The 20,279-nt window shown below is 45.0% G+C and overlaps 1 protein-coding gene across 1 annotated transcript in view; it reads right to left on the bottom strand.

Annotated features, from left to right (window-relative positions):
• Window positions 1-17,894, bottom strand: part of LOC147033477 (protein phosphatase 1H-like) — a 50,382-nt gene extending 32,488 nt beyond the window's left edge. The window contains exon 1 of the mRNA XM_085871662.1: window positions 17,387-17,894. Coding sequence (XP_085727788.1) covers window positions 17,387-17,652 — 266 coding nt within the window. The 5' untranslated portion in view covers window positions 17,653-17,894. The remainder of the gene's footprint in view (window positions 1-17,386) is intronic.
• Between the last annotated feature and the right edge of the window lie 2,385 nt (window positions 17,895-20,279).

Here is a 20,279-nt window from a genome sequence, read left to right as displayed (position 1 = left end):
TAGGGAGGTGAACAGTAAGGGGGTGAGGGTGGTGCAAAGAACAAGGGAGAGGGGGGGGGGCAGGAGAACAGCTGAGAGGGAGGACACTACCTGTCACAACAAAGAGGGCATAAACAACAACAATAAATGGGGAAGGGTGGGATAAGAAGTTGTACGTTATCCAAACGAGATTCTCAGAACCCAGGCAAAAATGTTACAGTTGGAACTAGAAGGGCACTCAGTAGAGCACAAACCTCCGCAATGCAATGTTTCATCCACGAGAACATATCGGGTCCAATATATTTTTGAGATATCGTGCTATATATCGTTTTTAACCCCATCTTTCAATGATGAAGATTCACTTTAAAAATTAAATATTTCTCATATCCAGATCTGGATTCGGATCTTCAGCAAAATCAAATCAGTTCGTCCGTGTCATACACCGAACCTGTCCACAAAATTTCATCCGTAAAGGATTGCCATGAGGTTGCCATGGATACATCAAATTGTCCATTTCATTAAGATTAAATTGACAATCTCAATCAAAGTTGAGGTCAATCGGAGGAAAATTGATTATTTTTCAGATTGAAATTGATGATTTTAGAAGTTTGACCTTGAGTTGACCTTTCACCTTTTGACCTCAAAAAGTTGTTTTCCCAATTCAGTGACGGACGATGCAATTGCTTTTACTTTTCAGGTTAATAGGACGTAAATTGATGATTTTTTCAGTTAAAAATTGATGATTTCAGAAGTTTGACATTGAGTTAACCTTTGACCTTTTGATCTCAAAAATAGTTAGTTTCCCGATTCAGTGACGCAATATGCAAATCCATTTTAACTTTCAAGTCAATCGGATGAAAAATGACGATTTTAGAAAAATTTGACCTCAAGATGACCTCTGACCTTTGACCTCAGGCTTCTCAGTTGAGACTACCTCCAAAACTTGGTAAAGTTTCATGATGATCAGTTTAGAATTGTGACCTGTAGGTGAATGACAAACAAACAGACAGACAGAATAACAAAATCGACTGAACAATATAGTTGAAAAATCCTCAATTTTGCAGGTAACAAACAGACACAAAGGGGGTGAAAACATCACCTCCTTCACCTTCGGTGGTGGAGGTAACTATAGTATCTGAGAGGAGTCCATGCCTGGTGTCGGCTTAATGGTTTTGGTGGTTGGCTTGGTATCCGAGGATCCAGAGTTCAAATCCCCCTCGGCTGTTGAATTAATAGCAGGTGGGGTTAACTCTGCCTGTCATCCTTCCGAGGTTGGCAAAATGAGTGCCAGCTTGCTGGTATCCTGTGTCGGAGTGGTGACCCATCCAGGATTTTTGCCAATTGCCAAGGAGACTGCTTCGGCAGCACCAACGCTCTGCACAGACTATGGTCCTGATGTATGGATGAGAGGAGTACTCTCATAAACTAGAGTTGGAAACAGATCCTACTATAGTCATCTGTCAAGAATTGCTACAGGAAAGGAATGCTACCTCGCCTGGAAGAAATCCAGGACGCGTCAATATTTTGACTTTTAATAAAATATATAAATAGGACATATCTATTTATCTTTGGAGTGCCTTGGACTTTTGCGAGCATCTCCGGTCGGGTCACACAACCTTTCAAGTGCCCCGACTTGGTCAAGGTGGAAATCTCGGAAACAGAGCAGGTAAGGGAAGGTTCATATCTCGCCTTCCACACATTGAATTCCTTTCTTTGTTGTGGGTATTGTGAACCCCCACCTCCTCCCCATTGCCTACCCCCCCCCCTGGCTCACTGCTTTATCTCAGAGGAGAAAGCAAACGATGCAAGAACTTCAACTCTGTGTCGAACACACAGGAAACGAGATAACAAAAAAGTTGAGATTGAGGTTTTGATGAAGTTTCCCTGATCGTTTCAATTTCTTGCTTCCTCGTAAACTTGTATTTGCGCAATCTTTGTAAACAGTGCAATCGATGCATGAGCACATGAAATGAAATCTCATGTTTGGGTAAAAAAAAAAAAACAGACAAGGACAACCACGTTCATGAGAAAGTGCTGAGGCATAGTTCGGCAAGGAAGAAAATAATCAACCAGACTCTGATATCGTCATCAATCTCCGGAGGTGAGCTCATGATGGTGAGATCCTCGAGTCAAACCCACAAGACGAGGACAATCAAACCACCATGCCTGCGCTGCATCAACTCCAGTATCGTCGCCCATACACCTACCATACACGCAAGCCAAATCCCCTCTATCTCCAATGCAAACAGGTACCTATCTAAATCCCATTTACACTTATCTACTCCCTCCACTGCCACAACCTTTCCAGAGAGACTATTCCATGTGCTAACCACTCTCCAAATGAAAGACCCCTGCCAAAAAACCATCCTAATGCTCATCTTCTTTACCATCAAGCTATGACCTCTGGTGCTGAAACTGTCCACTCTCCTGAAAAACTCCACTGTACCTATCTTATCCACATCCTTCAATGTATAAAGTCTTATCTCTTTCAACCATTCCTCATAGCTTAGTCCAGATAGCCCTGAAATCAATCTCGTAGCCCTACACGCTACCCTCCGTATGGCAGCTACATCCCTCCTCAGATGTGTTGACTAAAACTGAATAAGGTACAATATTCTGGATGATGGTTCCTCAATTTCTATGCAGTGTGAACACGGAATGATCAGACCAAGCCTACGGCCGAATAACGAAAGTGCCGCCATCCTATATGTAACTGCTATAGGATGGCCCACCGAATCGGCGAATTCAAAGTTTTAAGGTGTATCTGTGAACAATGGTCTTTAAAGATCTATTGCCAACTCCATGTTAACTGTGACCACCATTTTGTCTCTGCACCTCCAACAACAACCGGTGGATGGAGTTACTGCTCTGGGACACACGTCCGCACGAATGGAGTATCACAACTCCACAACTTTTGCTACTCAGGTCCATGAGAGTTTGAGGTCTTTGTGGAATTAAAGTTAAAGAACTGACTCTTCAAACGTCTCCTTGGAAAAGAGCCACATGGTTTTAAGTCGGGGCATACGAGTGTGGCATGTTAGTCCACATTACGAGCTCACCTGGAGACCTGAGACAAATTTTGTCATCTTCAAAAGGTTTCATGGAAAAAAAAAAGTCAAGGACATCTCTCAGCCTATTGGAGCATCACGCCCATTCCTGCTTGGACAATCGTGTGCCAGCGGCATTCCACATTTGTGCCTGTTTGGAAGCTCGAGAGAAATTATGTGATCTTCAAAAGGTTTCACGGATAAAGTCAAGGACATCTCTCGGATTACAAGAGCTCGTTCCATATCATCCTGTTCAAATAATTATGTGCCCACGGTATGACACATTATGCCTGGTGTTCGCTTAATGGTTAGGGTGTTAGGCTTGGGATCCTAGGGTCCTGAGTTCAAATCCTGCTTGGCCGTTGAATTAATACCAGGTGGGGTTTGACTCAGCCTGTCATTCTTCTGAGGTTGGCAAAATGAGTAGCAGGTTGCTGGTATCCTGCGTCGGAGTGGCGACCCGTCCAGGATTGTGCCCAATAGCCCAGGAGACTGCTTCGGCAGCACCGACGCTCTGTGCAGAGTATGTTCCCAATGGATGGATGGTATTACACATTGGTGCCCATCGATAAACTGGACCCACCGTTTTCTTCTGCTAATAGACGAACTTTCGTCGCCATGTCCAAAAACATTCACCAAACAGTTATTCCACAAGATTCTGTCGATCTGCTGCATGTCATTTAGTGGATCACCATGATAGTCGAGATAATGAGTGGGACCACTTTGGCCCTTAGGCCTTCACCAACAAGTTGGGGGGGGGAGGGAGGGGGAGCATTAGGGGGTAATAAATACAAGGCCAGTACAGCACTTACTTTACGTGCAGTTCACAAAGCCGATGCGAGTGACCACTCCGGACAAGAACATGGAATCGATTGTGCATCCGAAATGTCTAATTTCTCATTCAACGCAGTCCTCGATTCGTGATGAGGATTCTGTTTCATTTCCCAGGTTGTCGGTCGCAGTCGGTGGTTTGTGATGAGGATTCTCAGGTCTTGGGACAGAAGCCATTGTGGTTCATCGAACTCGTGTGCTTTGCTTTACATCTCCTGAGTGTAAAACTAGGAGTGCCGTACGCCCGTAACGACAGTGGGGATGAGTATAGCTGAAAATACAAAGTTATCTTGTGCCAACCTTGAAATAATGTTGTTGAAAACAGTAATTGACCGAGGTCCAAAATAGTTTTCCAAGCACTTGCATTTAATTATATCAATGAATATTCAAATCTACAAAACACTTTCATGGGATTTATTTTCCAGCATGTTCTTTAACATTGCAAAGCCAGGTGTTGGCTTGATGGTTCAGGTGGCCTGGCTTTATATCTCAGGGCCCTGAGTTTGAGCTCATGGCTTTCCATTAAAATCACACCAGGTGGGTAATCCTTCCGAGGTCAGGAAAAATCAGTACCAGCTTACTGGAGCATCCTGCGTTGAAGTGGAGACCCCGTGCAGGATTGTGCCCCCGAGCCAAGGAAAACTGCTTCGGCAGCCCTACGCGTCTGAAGATGTGAACGAGGTTGTTTTTCTTATTTTTCTTCTTCTTCACATTGCAATGATGCCAGAGGAGATAAGTTTCCCAAATAAGGATTTGGTATGCTCACTGCCTGAAAAAGACAATCCATTACTTTGCTGTCAAGACTAACAGGACATGTAAGCAGAGACCGAGATAAAGACAGGCCATCCCCATGGATCCTGGGCACCGAGAAAAGATCGGTGTGGAAACGAGTATTTGCGTTCAAGCTCATCCCAACATCGACCTTGGACGGTTGTTTCAAACGAAATGTTCACCATCGACAAAACAAACGGTTTGATCCAAGATAAAGACAAAGCCAGCCTGGAGCTGGGAACCTGCAAAGAGCACGGAGACGTTAATGGTTGCGGAAGCACAATGCTTGTGCTACAGAATAATATGGTGCACCAAAATCAGCAGTTTGGAGACACTGGGTGGGTTCAAACAAGGGAGGTGCAGATTGTGTGTCCAAACACACCACGACGCAGGCGGTGATGGGAGTTCCATTTTATGCCGGTGTGAACGTCTCGTGGTCGTGTATAAATGATGGCGAGGTGGCTTTGAATGTGCATCGGAACTTGACCTTCCACCTACTTTCACAACTTTAGGCCCAAGGACTGGAATTTATCCACATTTTGTCCAGAGCTGTTGAACAATGAGGAATAGCAAAGTGGGAAATGCATCTTCAGATCGACACTGTAATTGGCTTCGTATCAAGTCGGCGGCCTGGGTGTACTCCAAGATGGTCTACGTGAAAACCCTCAAGCTCGACAGGAAAAAAAAAAAACCATAAACAATATTTAATCCCACGTCTTACATGAATGTATCCATTAGATAACATCATCATCATCATGATCACGTAGCATGCTCGATACAGAGCGTCGGTTCTTCCGAAGGGTTACAACCTTGGACAGGTGAACACTCCCGACGCAGTAACATTACCTTTCCGCTTATTTTAACAATAATGTACAAGCTCCTCCATGATCCGAACACCGGAAACAAAATCCCTGATTCTTTTCTGAGCTTCCATTGATGCTGCCATTCCATTACACAAAGGAGCCCTCGGATTACACGGAATGGATCAAATCGCACATTTTCCTTTTGTTTCCGTGCCAGCGCACTCGTCTTGCCATCGTTAGCACCAAAGTCATGGCACTGTGCGACACTCAAGGCACAGGTCAAGCACAAAAGCATTGCTGGTGGATGCTGAACATTCAATGTGGTGTTTACTGTACATGGCGCACAGTCTTTCATGCCACGAGTACTGTGCGGCCTGATGAGCATAGCACTAGGCCGTAAAAATGCACCGCACCATAAAAGGCAGACTGCACTGCACCCGGAAAGAAAAGCTGTATCGCACAGATATACGCACCCAACATATCGTGATACATAACCCTTACATAACTTTGGATACCAAAAACAGCGATGCTCACACCTTAAGCACCAACTGCATTGCCTTGTACTCTCTACACGCCTCGTGTATCCAGGAAAATGATGGTGTGCGGTAAAAGCCTGAACATAAGCGTTCCTTTCACAGGATGTTCTCGACTAAGTCATTAGTCTGTCTATCGGTGGCTTTTCCCTCTTCCACCCAATGGCAGCCAAAATTGCCAACAAAGAGTGCTGGGTCAGATCATGACCCAGGTGGGGGTTTCACCATTTCAGATAATAACGCCAACCCCATCACCCCCCCCACCTCACTGCCCATGTTCCCCAATTACCCCCAACCCCCGGAAGGGCCCCCGACAGGCCACCCCCATCCAGGCGGTGGTTTCATAATTTTCGTCGAGAACTCCATCAGCCCACTACGTTCTACGATTACCCCTCCTAATCCCCTGGAACATCTATGGTGTCTCATTCCTCTCGGTAAAGGCCCTGTCACACCTTGACGATTTAGCCAGCGTATGCCTGACGTATGCAAAATTTGCCTAAAACGCTGGCACACATTGAATATGTTATGGGTAAGTTTGTATACGTTGAGCACGCTGGCATACGTCGTAGTACGCCGAGGTGTTAGATAAATTTGCCAGGCTTGAAATTTTTCGACGTATGTCAGCGTATGACTCGCACATTCCGCATAACGCTGGCCATAAGTTGTAGGCACGTTACGCGATCGTTGACACACCTCGACACACGTTACTTGTAAGTTACTCATAAGTCGAAACACGTCAAGGTAATGGTTAGCGTCAGTGTTGCAGATTCCTTGTTTTTTTTTTTTTTCTTTTTTCTTCGGTATGACGGTGATGTTGACGCTTGGATTTCTAGTGCGGTTATAATATAATATAATATAATTAATAGGCTGCCACTCAACGATTTAAATCATAACCGCATTTCAACATGCTGAAAATTTCTCGACGTACTCGGCGTATGACGACATATGCCAACGTACTACGACGTATGCCAGCATGCTCTTAACGTATTCGACGTGTGCCAGCTTGGTTCAGCAATTTTTTCATACGTCGGCATACGCTGGCTAAATCGTCAAGGTGTGGCCGCGGCTTTACACTTTGATGTCTAGTGCGGTTATGATTTGAATCGTCGAGCTGCAGCCTATGAATAGAATACGCTGCCGCGCGCTATGGATAAGTTAGACTATCGTTGGGCATAGGTTGTGAACGCCGACAATACGCTCAGCATTCGTTGGTATAAGTTATTTATATATGATTGAAACATTCTGTGTACGTTACTAATACGTTATGCATACATCCAACACGTTATTATACGCCCAAAACTTAAAAAACATCAATAGTTCAGCGTAAGCCAGCGTTTTACATACATTTTGATACCTTGCCATACGCTGGCTAAAACGTCAAGGTGCGACAGGGCCCTTTACCACATATAGTTTGTCTGTGTGAGTGAAGACAGCTCCATGTATACCTCTCTTCTGCAAAAAGGGACCAAGTCGTAACCACCCATCCCAACACTCTTTGTTGGCAATTTCAACTGCCATTGTGCGAGCTGGATGGGAGTTGGCTCAACCTCAATCGGTCACAGTAATGGCGCTGGAACCATTCCTCAAATCCATAGTGTTTGGCTCAATCTGTGAGCTTTCCACCCATGATTCCTGAAAATGGAACATGGCTTCTCAAGGACTTTGGAATGACCAACTTTCCCTCCAAGCTCTCCTGTTACAAGAAGGGTGCAAAAACATATGCACTTAACCGCAAGTCCATTAGCTTACAATCTAGGTATACGAAAAGCCATGGAACCTAGCGTCGCAAACAACGTGAAGCCTATTTGCTTGAAGAACAGCATATCAGATCATCCATTGGAATTCCATTCTGGACACTCAATTTTGGAATTTCTGATGGGTCTCTCAACATTGGATTGAAGCCATACGTCGTAAACGAGAGGTCAGGGTTGTGTCTCTGGAAATACCACAAGCAGCTGACACTGTATCACACCCCATTCTACGTACCATGACATGGTTTCACACTCAGTCATTTTATTTATTATTTTTTTTTAAATGACATTTCATCCACCACAAAGCCAAACACCATTCAAGGTGGAGGCTACACAAAGGAAAGAAAGGATATCAAACAGAAAGGAGGAATCTATTGACAATCCATTTGAGTTGAGGTAAGAGGTTGGGATTGAGGGGGAAGCAGGATGCCGGTAAACTCTTCCAAAGTAATGCAGTGCGGGGGAAGAAAAAAAAAACCGAGAAGAACACCTCGTAGTCGTCCTTCTCGGGACAGATATAGTGTATGGAAGGGAAGAAACTGCCAAATGTGTCGAGCGACTGAAAGTATGCTCAGGTGGAACAACCTGTGAGAGACCCTCAGAGCACTTTCGGTGGTAATATGTATAGAAAAAAAGGCTCAAAGAAGCAACAGATCGGCAGACTGAGAGAGGTTCCAGGGATGATGCCAGCTCCTGTCTCACCAGAATGGCAGAACGTCGCTGGATTCCGTCAAGGAGAGATAGGTGACAGGCCGGGGCACCAGACCAAATATGGCAATGACACTCCATGACAGGTCGTGTAGTGGCCTTGTATATGTGGAGCATAGCAGCTTGAGGGCGGTGTCGCTGAGCACAAGATAAGCAGCCAAGGTGCCGGGAAGCTCTTTTAGCTATGACAGAGATGTACTTTTCCCAGCTGAGGTTCGAGCTGATATCCAATCAAAGCAGATGGATAACAGGAAGTTCCTGCAATGGTGAAGAATCCATCGACAGGGTTGGAAAACAAGGTGATCTTGAACTAGACACAGACAACGAGTGGGTGTTTATTTTGGTTGAAAGTAACAAGCCAGTCTTTTCCCCCGTTAATCGCGCTCTTTAGGTCCTGATTGAGAGCGCTACTGGCATGGACATGGGAAGGAGGAGACAGTGTTCCTGGGTAGGCATTATACAGTGTTGAGTCATCTGTGTAAATGCTTAACTGACAGATAATCCAATCAGACAGATCAATGATATGAGATCTTACATAAAAAGAACAATATTGAACCCAACATAGACCCCCTGAGGAACACAAGTATTCGTATTATGGACACGGGACGACTGTCCCTCATGTACCACGGAGATTTGACGATCTGCAAGGAAGTCAGAAATTGTATCACGCAATTTTCCAGAGATTCCATATGATTTTAGCTTATGGATGAGGCCCTTGTGTCACACTTTGTCAAAAGCCTTCGAGATGTCGAGAGCAACAACCCTGGCTTCTCCACGATGATCGAAGGCCCTGTTCACATGTTCAGTGATTAGGGATAGAACATCACCAGTCGACGTTGAACGTCGAAAGCCATATTGGAAATCATTTAGGAGGTTGTGGGTTTCCAGATGAGTCATGAGTTGTCGTTTGATCAGGGATTCGAACACTTTGCTTATAATGGGTAGAAGGCTAATAGGCTGATAGTTGGAAGGATCAGATTTTTTTTTTACTGGAGCCTTTTGAAGACGGGGACTACAGAAGCCCTGCTTCCAACTCGGTGGAAACAGAGACTTTGACAGACACAAGCAATACAACTTCGAGAGAACGGAAGACAGTTCGGGTGAACACATCTTTAAAGGAATTGCAGGGATTCAATCTGGTCACGTAGATTTTGAGATGTCAAGCCCTTGAATAATCTTAGCAACTTTCCTGGACGTGATGATGACAATGGAAAGCCTGGTGTCAAGAAGGGAAGGACAAATAGGCAATGGGTGTCCATGCCCTTCAAGTGTGGAGTTTGCAGCAAAGAAGTTGACTTCATCAATAGTTAATAGGGTTAGGGTTAGGGTTAGGAGAAGTAAGCACTTCAGGGCCATTGAAGAGGACAAGAACCGATGATCGATTACGGTTGTGAATGCGATTGGCAATTCTCCCAAAATCTCTGGAACCTAGCAGTTTATCTGAGATAGAATCACAAACAGATTCTGCATACCGTCCGTTTAGCATTCTCTAATACTCGTTTACACTGGTTGCTAGTAAGGTGAAATGAGTGATGTTCCTCACTTGAGCCAACACGACGACACTGATGGAAAAAGAGATTGCGATGGGCGATAGCAGCAGAACAAGCATGAGTGAACCATGGCTGAGAGTAAACTCTTGCGTCGTATCCTCAAGGGAGATGTCACGGCCAAGTAGTAGAGAGTCCTTTGCATAAATACACAAACCATGCGAAGGTGGAAACTCGAGCCTATGGGGGATGTAGCCAGTTACTGCAAAAGATTCAAATTCCTCATAGACATGAAAACCTCTCTGATGCCCCCCTCCTTTACCTCTCTTTGCCACCGACTGCACATTGGACCACATGCTACCAAATCTCAAAGACAGCATGGCAGTGGCTGCTTCCCTGAATGCTGAAGAACGATTGGAAACGAGTGTTTTACCATCTGTGGTGTCGAGGGGTGCATTATCACTGCTCTCTGGACTATAGATAGTCTCGAGTCTGTTGTTAAATCACTTTATATCCTTATGGTCGGCAGCTGCATGAAGCCCAGCTGCTCTGCTCTTTGCCTTGGTCCAACACATGCGCCGACATACCATCATGGGAAGAACAGGGTTGCAGCTTCCCTCTTTGCAGACCTAGAGAATATCCGATTCTTGTGTACCACTCGTAGCATGTCTTTCAATCAAAGAAAATTTCACATTTCCATCCTGGTCAGAAAGATTGTGGGGAAAAAAAAAAACCCACATATCTATTTCTACAATCAACAACTGACTGGCCTCCAGTTCCTCATCAGAGATCAAATGTGGCTCCGCGCCGCAAAGCATCTCCCTCTCAAACCAAGGATACCACCCGGAATGTTCTTCTCCTTTCGTTTAATTGTTGCTTACACTTGTCGGGTGTTGCATTTTCGGTGTTTTGTGTAAACATTTACATTTATGTTCCTCTATGTTGCTTGTTCACATAAGCCATGCCATGTCACATGCTCTACTCTATACTACCTCCATTTGGCTTTACCCAGGATGTCTTCGGCACACGCTCATTCTGTTCCTCTCTGGGCCATTGTTACTTGTTATTATATATATATATATATATATATATATATATATATTTTTTCCTCTTGTGTATATTTCCATCCCCACCCCATACCCTTTGGCAGTTTGAGGATCTGATGCTCCTCCATGAGCCTTGACCATTGTATATATATATATAACAGTGAAAGAAGTTCAGTCTCTCAATCTTCTGGGTCTAATCTATAGTCATCTATGGCCTCTCCTGGAGAAATTATAGACCAAAGGTGGGTTTTCAAAGCCAGCCGCACACTTGGCATCCTCTATCACCCTTTCAACCCTTTACATGCCTGTCCTACACCCTTTAGAACCCCAAGCCCTTTTTTTTTAGACTTTGTAAGACCGTTTAAACCTTTTTAAGGCCTTCTAAGACACTTAGGTCACTTCAGACCACTTAGAAAATCAAAAAAATAAACCCTGAAAGTAGTTTTTGACAACCTTTTTTGTGCATCATTCACGTTGCATCACAAGTTGCAATTACGACGAATCAAAACTGATATTCGAAAGCAAAAGTGATGTTGGAAAGTGAAACTGAAAAATAAAAAATGCCTCAAAACGTGCCTACATCTGTTTCTCAGCCAAGCTTTCATCATATCACCCTCACAAACCAAACAGTACTTTGGAGGTACAACAAGCATGGATTGGACATCTTCGCTGGTGGAATGAAACAAGGTTGCCAAGGTTACGAGCTCAACCTACCGGGATATCTGCTCATTGAATATTTACACTGAATTCCCATTTCTAGCGATACACACTCCAAAAGATTGCTCATTTGAGGTGAGATGTCTACAAACCCGTCGGAGACGTGTCCATCCACGTGTGATGCGAAGAAAAAGCAGGAGTAGCAGTTCCTGCTGTCATCGAATAATAAGCATGGTACTGCTGGAAAGTTAATAATCGATGAACTTGTTTGGAAAGATAATTATAAATTTACTCGGAACAAAAATTAGTGTCTGTTTAACCATAAATATGCTGGTTTTAAAAGCCCGTCTCTCCCCAATTTAGTGGTTCCAATAGTAACATTTATTACTCTAAGGCAGGTCAAATCCTTTTAAAGGACATGGAAGGAGCACACAAAATTATGTATAGTACTACTTCCCGAAGCAATAGAAAAAAATATAAAAATACATGGAAAGTGAAAAACAACAACCACAGCCATGACAACAACAATCCATCCATCGATTGGGACCATACTCTATGCAGAGCGTTGGTGCCGCCGAAGCAGTCTCCTTGGCTATTGGGTACAATCCTGGACGGGTCGCCACTCCGACACAGGACACCAGCATGCTGGCAATCATTTTGCCGACCTCGGAAGGACGACAGGCAGAGTCGACCCCACCTGGTATTAATTCAACAGCCGTGTGGGATTCCAAGCCCACCACTCCAGCCATTAAGCCAACACCAAGCATATCCAACAACAATTACATGTAATAAAAGATCCTTTTTAGCCTCGCCAGAGGAGAGAGTATTGTATTTGGGTCCGTTTCTCTGTCTGTCTGTCTGTCTGTCTGTCTGTGCACAACTTTTTTTCTGCAACCGCTTGTCGGATTGGACAAAATTTTCACCATTGGTGCGACTATTCATGTAGAATGTTTTAATGAAAATTATGACGTCATATGTCACGTGGTGTTTTAGCCACATTGGAAAAACAGAAAAACTTTGGACCTCTGTTTCTCTGAAACCACACCAAGGAAAAAATTGAAACTTGGCACACAGCAAGTACTCCTCATGCAGAATGAGTCATAGGTTCCCTCGTTATGACATCATAATTCACAATGTGATATCACAGGTCACACGGCTTGGCAGCTATATTGAATTTACCCCAAAACCTGTAGAAATACACCACTCAAAAGAAGTCCTGCCAAGAGTCTGCAATCTCCGATTGCTCTTTTTCTTGCTTCATGTGTTTTACTTTCCCTTTACATCCTTATTGAGATTCACAGATAGACATGCAATATGTTTGTGAAGTGCATACTGTCCATTGATTCAACCCATCAGTGGAGCAACAAGTAGGCACACCTAGTTACCTCCACCACCAAAGGTGGATGGAGGTTATGTTTTCACCCCTGTCTGTTTGTCTGTGCACGAGATCTCAAAAAGCTGTGCAAGGATTTGGACAAAATCTGGTGTTCAGATTGGCTGCGTGACAAGGACAAAGTGGTTCTATTTTGGTGACGAGCCGAATCCGCATGTGGATATGAGGTTTTATTTAAAAAATTCAAGTGATTTTGTACCATGGAGAGATACCACGATTTAAAGTATGATATTTAAAAACGTTGTGGACGGGTTATGTAGATGACAATAACAAGCCGATTAGACTTTGGTTCAGGCCCAGATGATGATCCGGCCTATCAGTGGGATACAAAACATAAAGTGTTCAGCCTGGCGGAGGTATGTGCTCTACCGAGTGCCGTTATAGTTATAACTATAACACAGGCCAGTAACCCATCATACAAAGGGCTGTAAAACAAGCCAAAAAAAAATAAAAAGCACACTGTGCTGTCTGCTTTCCGTAACCTCCTCACCGTATCTATTACCACCGCCATATCCTTCTCTGGTGTGACACGCTCCAAGATTGTCCCTTGCATCACGTAACTCCTATTTTCATTATTCTTACCCATCCCCAGCACCTTACATGTCTTTATGTTAAAGTGCATCTGCCAATCTTTTGCCCAATCCATGAAAGCATCTAGACTTTACTGAACCTGATCACCCCTATGTCCGCTATCGACATGACCAGCAAGCTTTGTGTGATCTGAAAAGTTGTAAAGCTGACCCTCAACTCCAATGTCCAAATCATCGATACAACTGATAAAAAAACAAAAACATGAGGGTCCAAGTTCTGATCCCTGTTAATAGGTACCGTATTTCCAAGAGTGCTGTGAAGGCCAAAGCTCAACTTTCTCAGAAATGTTCCACAAAGTGAAAATTGTTTTTCATCTCATTAGCTCCTGCGTAATGCATCATGTATTGAAGATGCGTGCCAATAACAACCAACTCAGACGACTGGCATGGCATTCCCAGGCCAATGGAAAACTTTTCTCAACTACTTTTCATGTAATCAATATCAGGAGGCAATTGCCACTTGCTGGGATACTTCTTCTTTTACTTTTACATATTTTCAGCCAAATTTTGCCATTCCTATTTCTCTTAAGCGCTACACTGATAAATTGGAAACTTCACTGGGTTTTTCCGTGCCGTCAGATCGGAACGACGAACTTGACCGGTCATAACACCTGGTGGCCATCTTCGATTTTTGAAAAATTTCCGATAAATTTTGAAACCAATTTTGCTGCAGGACCACGCACCCCATCGATGCGTAACTTCTGATGCATCATCGACGGGCCGGAGTGCTTTAAATTTGAGAAGGAGAAGCATCTCTGCAAAATAAAATGGCGGGCACGGTTCCAAACGAAATTACGACATCGGGAAGTTGACGGATGGTAGAGACAAGCTGATTTCGACAGGTTGTCGACGATAACAATTATGACGAACACTTTGAGCATATCCTGTGAATCATTCCCTAGCAACCGAGGCACTAATGCCTCTTTGGACAAGAAAAACAGCTCTTTCGAGGTTTGTAGTTTTAAGAAAATTTGCCAAATTTAAAAGGTGTCTCGTCGGTCCTTCTTTCAACTCGAGGTGTTACCTTTGCCAGTTGATGAAATCTTCAGTTATTATAATTGCTTGTGCATTGCTTGTGTTCAAATCATCTCACCGCTGTATTTTGTTTGAAATATCACCTCTTGACATGAAACGACCTTGAACCCTCAGTTCCAGCGACGAACGAGACTTGAATGGGAAATCGATTCCGAGGAGAATTACGTGCGCGCTGGTGAGCAAGGAAGATGTGCCGACATACTTGCGTGTGAAAAATTGGTTTACGATCCGTGCCACCGCGACATATTCAAAATTACACGTCGCTTATCGTCTGCACGTCCTTCGGCACAAGTCCCAGCACATGATGCATCGGTTCGTGACATTTTTATTTCCCCCTCCCCCCCACCCCCACAATCCCCCTCTGCATTGGATCACTGCGATAGCGTTTGATGGGAAGCGACGAAAGCTTTAGTTAAAATAGCCAATGTGCTTAACGAGGGGGAGATTTCTGGTCAATGATCCACATCTGGCGATTTGGGCCGGAAGAAAAGTGGCTCGGTTAGTCCTCAACAGTGAGCTTTTCCTTTAATACCTTGAAATCCACATAAATACACAGGAATTTCAAAACCTGCTTAACTGCTCGGCGGTACCCGCAAGCAGGTGTGGAATTTCGGAGCATGCACACCTGATGCAATCGATGTCAAGCAGGATCTGTCATCTGCCTGGCATTTGTTGTGGATGTTATACCAGATAACTTTTTGTCTCGGACAGGATGTTCGAGTGCAGGGATTAAAAAAAAAAAAAATATATATATATATATATATATATATATATATATATATATATATATATATATATATATATATATATATATATATATATATATATATATATATATATATATATATATATATATATATATATATATATATATATATATATATATATATATATATATATATATATATATATATATATATATATATATATAACCATTAAGCCTGGTGTTGGCTTAATGGTTAGGGGGTGGGCTTGGGATCCAATCAGGATCCTAGAATCCTGAATTCAAATCTCGCTCGGCTGTTGAATTAATACCAGGTGGGGTTGACTCTGCCTATCATCCTTCTGAGGTCAGCAAAATGAGTGCCAGCTTGCTGGTATCCTGTGTCGGAGTGGTGACTCATCCAGGATTGTGCCCAATAGGTCAAGGGGACTGCTTAGGCAGCACCAACGCTCTGAACAGAGTGTGGTCCCAATGGATATACGCCTCATGTGAAGCATGTTCAGCTCGTCGCGTCCGAAAGTGACCATTTATTGAGACCTTCAAAGGTGACGACAAAGATTGGGCGGATAGCACAGCATGACCGGTTAAAATGGAGCTACCCACGTGTGAAAAGGCCATTTAATTGGCACTTAAGCCTTATTAAACCAATTTTAGGCATTGCCTCACCCACTTGAATCAAATCAGAGATTATTTCGACTCGCCTGATAATCCAGTTTTGTGCTTTATCCTGTACTTAATACATGCCATATGGGATGCAATTGATATGGGATAAAGCCAACGTTTTATAGCAATTAGGTTTTTACAAATCAACTTCTTCTACTTCTTCGTTGATGGCCAGAATTATTCCCATGTTCTTGTCGGGTTGCTGGGGAACTTTTTAGCACAAATCTTTCACGAACCGGCTGGCCAGGCCTGACGCTCGATGAAGTACCGTCGTCAGGGCAATAATTTGGAATTTGGCCGTGGTGCCGGCGATAGCTCACCTGCTCTCTGCGAAGGACACCATGGGATATTTAATGTCCACTAACTAATTCTGGCAGACAGGGAATTCCAGTTTAACGTCCATCCGAGGGAGGGCGCACACATTGATGAATCACCCTGCCTGTAAAGCACCGGGATGACAGATTGTAACTGGGTCGGGATTCGAACCCAGGCTAGACAGATTGGAGGTGAGCGTGGGGTTTGTTGCCTTCACTACTTTAGTCTTTGCTTTGCTTTGAGCATATGGGATTTAAAAAAAAATAAATAAATGATCCCTCGTTTTGAGCAACACGATTCATTTTTATTGACGGGAATCTGGGACGAGGCGTCCAAATCGCATCATCAATAGTGACGTCATAATGGGCGAAGACAAAGGTCGCTTCTCGCTGTAAATGAATAATGTTGGCCGGTTGGACATGTGCCCATCACACGACTACTGCAGCGACAACAACAGCACGGTAAACACTCCCTGCACGTTTACTGTTGCTGTGAACCTTGCGGGCCAAACACAACAACCTTAATGTCTGCACCAAACTTGCTTGGTCTATACGTGTGCAGCTTGTGGATGCTGGTTGCATCATTTTCTGGGGAAGGGGCAGCCGTGCCGCTGATGCAGTGCCCCCTCCCCTTTACCGGTGAGCTGGTACTCATTTTGTCGACCTCGAGAGGATGACAGAGACTGAGTCAACCCACCTGATGTTATTTAAACGAAACGACAGGAACTTAAACCGCTTAAAGCCATCACCAATGCTAATAATAATAATAATAATAATAATGATAATAATAATAGACCAACGGATTGGTAATGTTGGAACACAACCCCAGGCACGGTCTACGGGCAAGGATCGAGTGGAGCGAAGACCCGTCCGTTCACCACTACAACCATTCAATGCATCAATTGTTATCATCCCGGGCTATGATCCACCTGAACACCAACATGATGGGTTTTAGTCTTCAGAGCAACACCTGAACACTCAATGTGGGCAAACCGACGAATGACGAAATGAATGAATGAATGAATGAATGAATGAATGAACGATCGGGGCTCACTCTGCGTAGCCCGTATTCCAGGGCATCTTGCGTCCAGCTTCGCGCGGGATCAGAATGGGTCTCGCCATGTGGTCCGCGGAGCACTCAAGCTCGTCCGTGTTGAGATTCAGAAAGTCCGGTCGTCCGTATGAGAACCGGGCCGTCTGCCCAGGGTCTCCGGTCCCGGTCCCGGACGCGGCCCCATTCCCCGTCGTCTCGGCCGACCCGGGTCCGGGAAGTAGCCCACCGACCAAGCTGGACACGGCCGAGCGGACGCGGCTCAGCATGCCGGGCCGCGGTGTTCCTCGTCGATGTTGTTATGGTCGCAGATTTTACTCCGATCGGTCGTGTTCACCCGTCTCCACGACGAGGTCGCCGTGGTGGATCGGGAGGAAGATGACGATAGTATATTGCGATTGCTAATGTTGAAGACCTGCTGGGGTTCGGTGCTTGCCAAGCCCTGGACCTTCCCGGTCACAATGAACCGTCGTCCTTCCTTCCGCGCTGTCAAATTCTCCAACAACGCCCTCCCACCCCGTGCACGTCCTGGGGGCGGAGATTCGGTGACCCCGCCCACTCGGAGATTATGTGACCCCGCCCACTCAGATTCTGTGACCCCGCCCACTCGGAGATTCGGTGACCCCGCCCACTCTGAGATTCTGTGACCCCGCCCACTCGGAGATTCTGTGACCCCGCCCACTGCTATCACGTTTCCTCATCCCGCACCTTTACACGCAGTTTACGTCATCGTTTACATCTTTGTTTACTAATTCACAGATTATTTTGCTCTCCATCTCTCCTTCCCTTCCCTTCTCTTCATTCCGCAGCTCGTTTTCACCTTCGCTGTGATATCGCTTCTCTGGTGACGTCAGTGCAGACGTTTCTCCTCTGATCGGCTCCGCACCTCCCTCTGGTGTTTGTTTGTGGAACAATTATACAAAAATAATTAATTTTACCTTCGGTCATTATAGGGACTGCACCACGTGAGGGAGGCCCTGCACCACGTGAGGGAGGGGCTGCACCACGTGAGGGAGGAGGGAGGAAGGTTCAAAATGATTTAGGAACAACGAACTCGGAGTAATCCAACAGATGTCTTCATTACCTTCGCATTCTGGGAAAAGTTATGTTTTGGTCTCTGTGTATTTATTTATTTGTGAATATGTGTGTTTGTTTGTTATTCGCATAACTCAGAAAGTATTAAACCGAATTGCATGAAATTTGTTGGGATGATTCGTGAGTATCCAAGGACGATTTGATTAGATTTTGGGAGCGATCGGGTCAAAGGTCAAGGTCATGAAAAGGTCAAAAACACTCTTTTGAGCATAACTTCCTTCTTAATACAGCTATCGACATGCAACCGCCGCCATATTGTTCCATGACGAGATACCTTTCGGATATGTAGTGTCGGATTTGACGTAACGTCATCGGAAGTGCGTCTTAATGACGTCACAAGATGACGTAAATTTTCAATTTTCGATCTCATAAGTTTTGATCATAACGTTTTGTAGGACTTACCTTAAGGACGTCACACACCAAATTTGACTTCGATCGGACTGACCGTTATGACGTCATTGACGTTTGAACATGACGTTTTTCAATTGTGGCTAAAATGTCCTGATATTTTACATTCAAATATCTGTATAATTTATAAAGCAAAGTCTCCCAAATATCTGTTTATTGATGTGCAGGTTTTGCCAATTAACTCTGTAGTCAAGGTCAAGGTCACACTCAAGGTCAAAATATACTTGTAGGCACAGCTTCAGATCTAATAGAGCTATTGACATGAAACCAACGTTAAAACGTTCAGTGAACTACGAGCTTTCAGAATGGTAGTCCCCGATTGGACGTGACGTCCCTGGAAGTGCGTCAAAATGACGTCAAAAGATGACGTCATTTTTCAACTTTTAAAAATTTTCAGTGTTCAAATGTGCCCGGAAAAAGTTGCGGCGGCGAAGGTATGCGCTCTACTGAGTGCCCATTCTAGTTTTGTTTATTTTTCAACTCACAAATACAACCCGTCACTTCACTGATGGGGATATCAGGGAGGTGGGAGGGGGGGAGAGAGGAGGGGAGAGAGGAGGAGGGGAGAGGAGAGGAGGGAGGGGGAGGGTTAGGAGAGGACAGGAGGGAGGGGGAGGGTTAGGAGAGGACAGGAGGGAGGGGGAGGGATAGGAGGGGGAGAGGAGGAGGAGGGGGAGAGGAGGAGGAGGGGGAGAGAAGGAGGAGGAGGAGAGAGAAGGAGGAGGAGGAGAGAGAAGGAGGAGGAGGAGGGGGAGAGGAGGAGGAGGGGTGAGGCGGGGGGAGGAGGAGGGGGAGGCAGGGGGGAGGAGGAGGGAGGCAGGGTGGGGAGGAGGTGGTGGGGGGAGGAGGAGGGAGGAGGTGGCGGGGGGAGGAGGAGGGAGGCGGGAGGAGAGGAGAGGAGAGGACAGGAGGGGGGAGGAGAGAGGCGGGGGGGGGGAGGAGAGAGGGTGAGCAAGAACAGAGGAGCAGGTTTTTAGGATACGTGGGCTGATGCTGTCTGGACCGATTGCAGAATGTGAGTCGAGGTTTGACAGCAAGCTCTCCACCTTGTCAGGGGTAAAGGACACAGAGTCCAGGGACAGTTGGGTTGGGTAAGGTGGGTACAGAGAGCAATGGGTTTCGGACACAAGATTTTGATGCTAGCACCGAGTTTAGGCATTCAGACATTTCATGGGCATTATCAGCAGTGCGGCCATTTGAGGAAAGGGAGGGGATGGAGGGGGAACATACACAAGAAACACACTTGATTCGACGCCACCAGGATTTGGAGGAGGGAGAGAGGTTTTAGAGTTCAGACTTGAGATTAGATAGATGTTGTTTTCTGGATCTCCTGAGGGTAGATACACACTTGTTCTGAGCTTTATGGAAGGAACTGAGATTACCCTCAGTTGGG

This window comes from Eptatretus burgeri, chromosome 2 (genome assembly GCF_056783735.1).
Source record: "Eptatretus burgeri isolate ZD-2024b chromosome 2, Ebu_testis_v1, whole genome shotgun sequence".
Taxonomy (NCBI): domain Eukaryota; kingdom Metazoa; phylum Chordata; class Myxini; order Myxiniformes; family Myxinidae; genus Eptatretus; species Eptatretus burgeri.
Note: the sequence above shows the minus strand (reverse complement) of the source record. Positions and strands in the feature narration are given on the sequence as shown.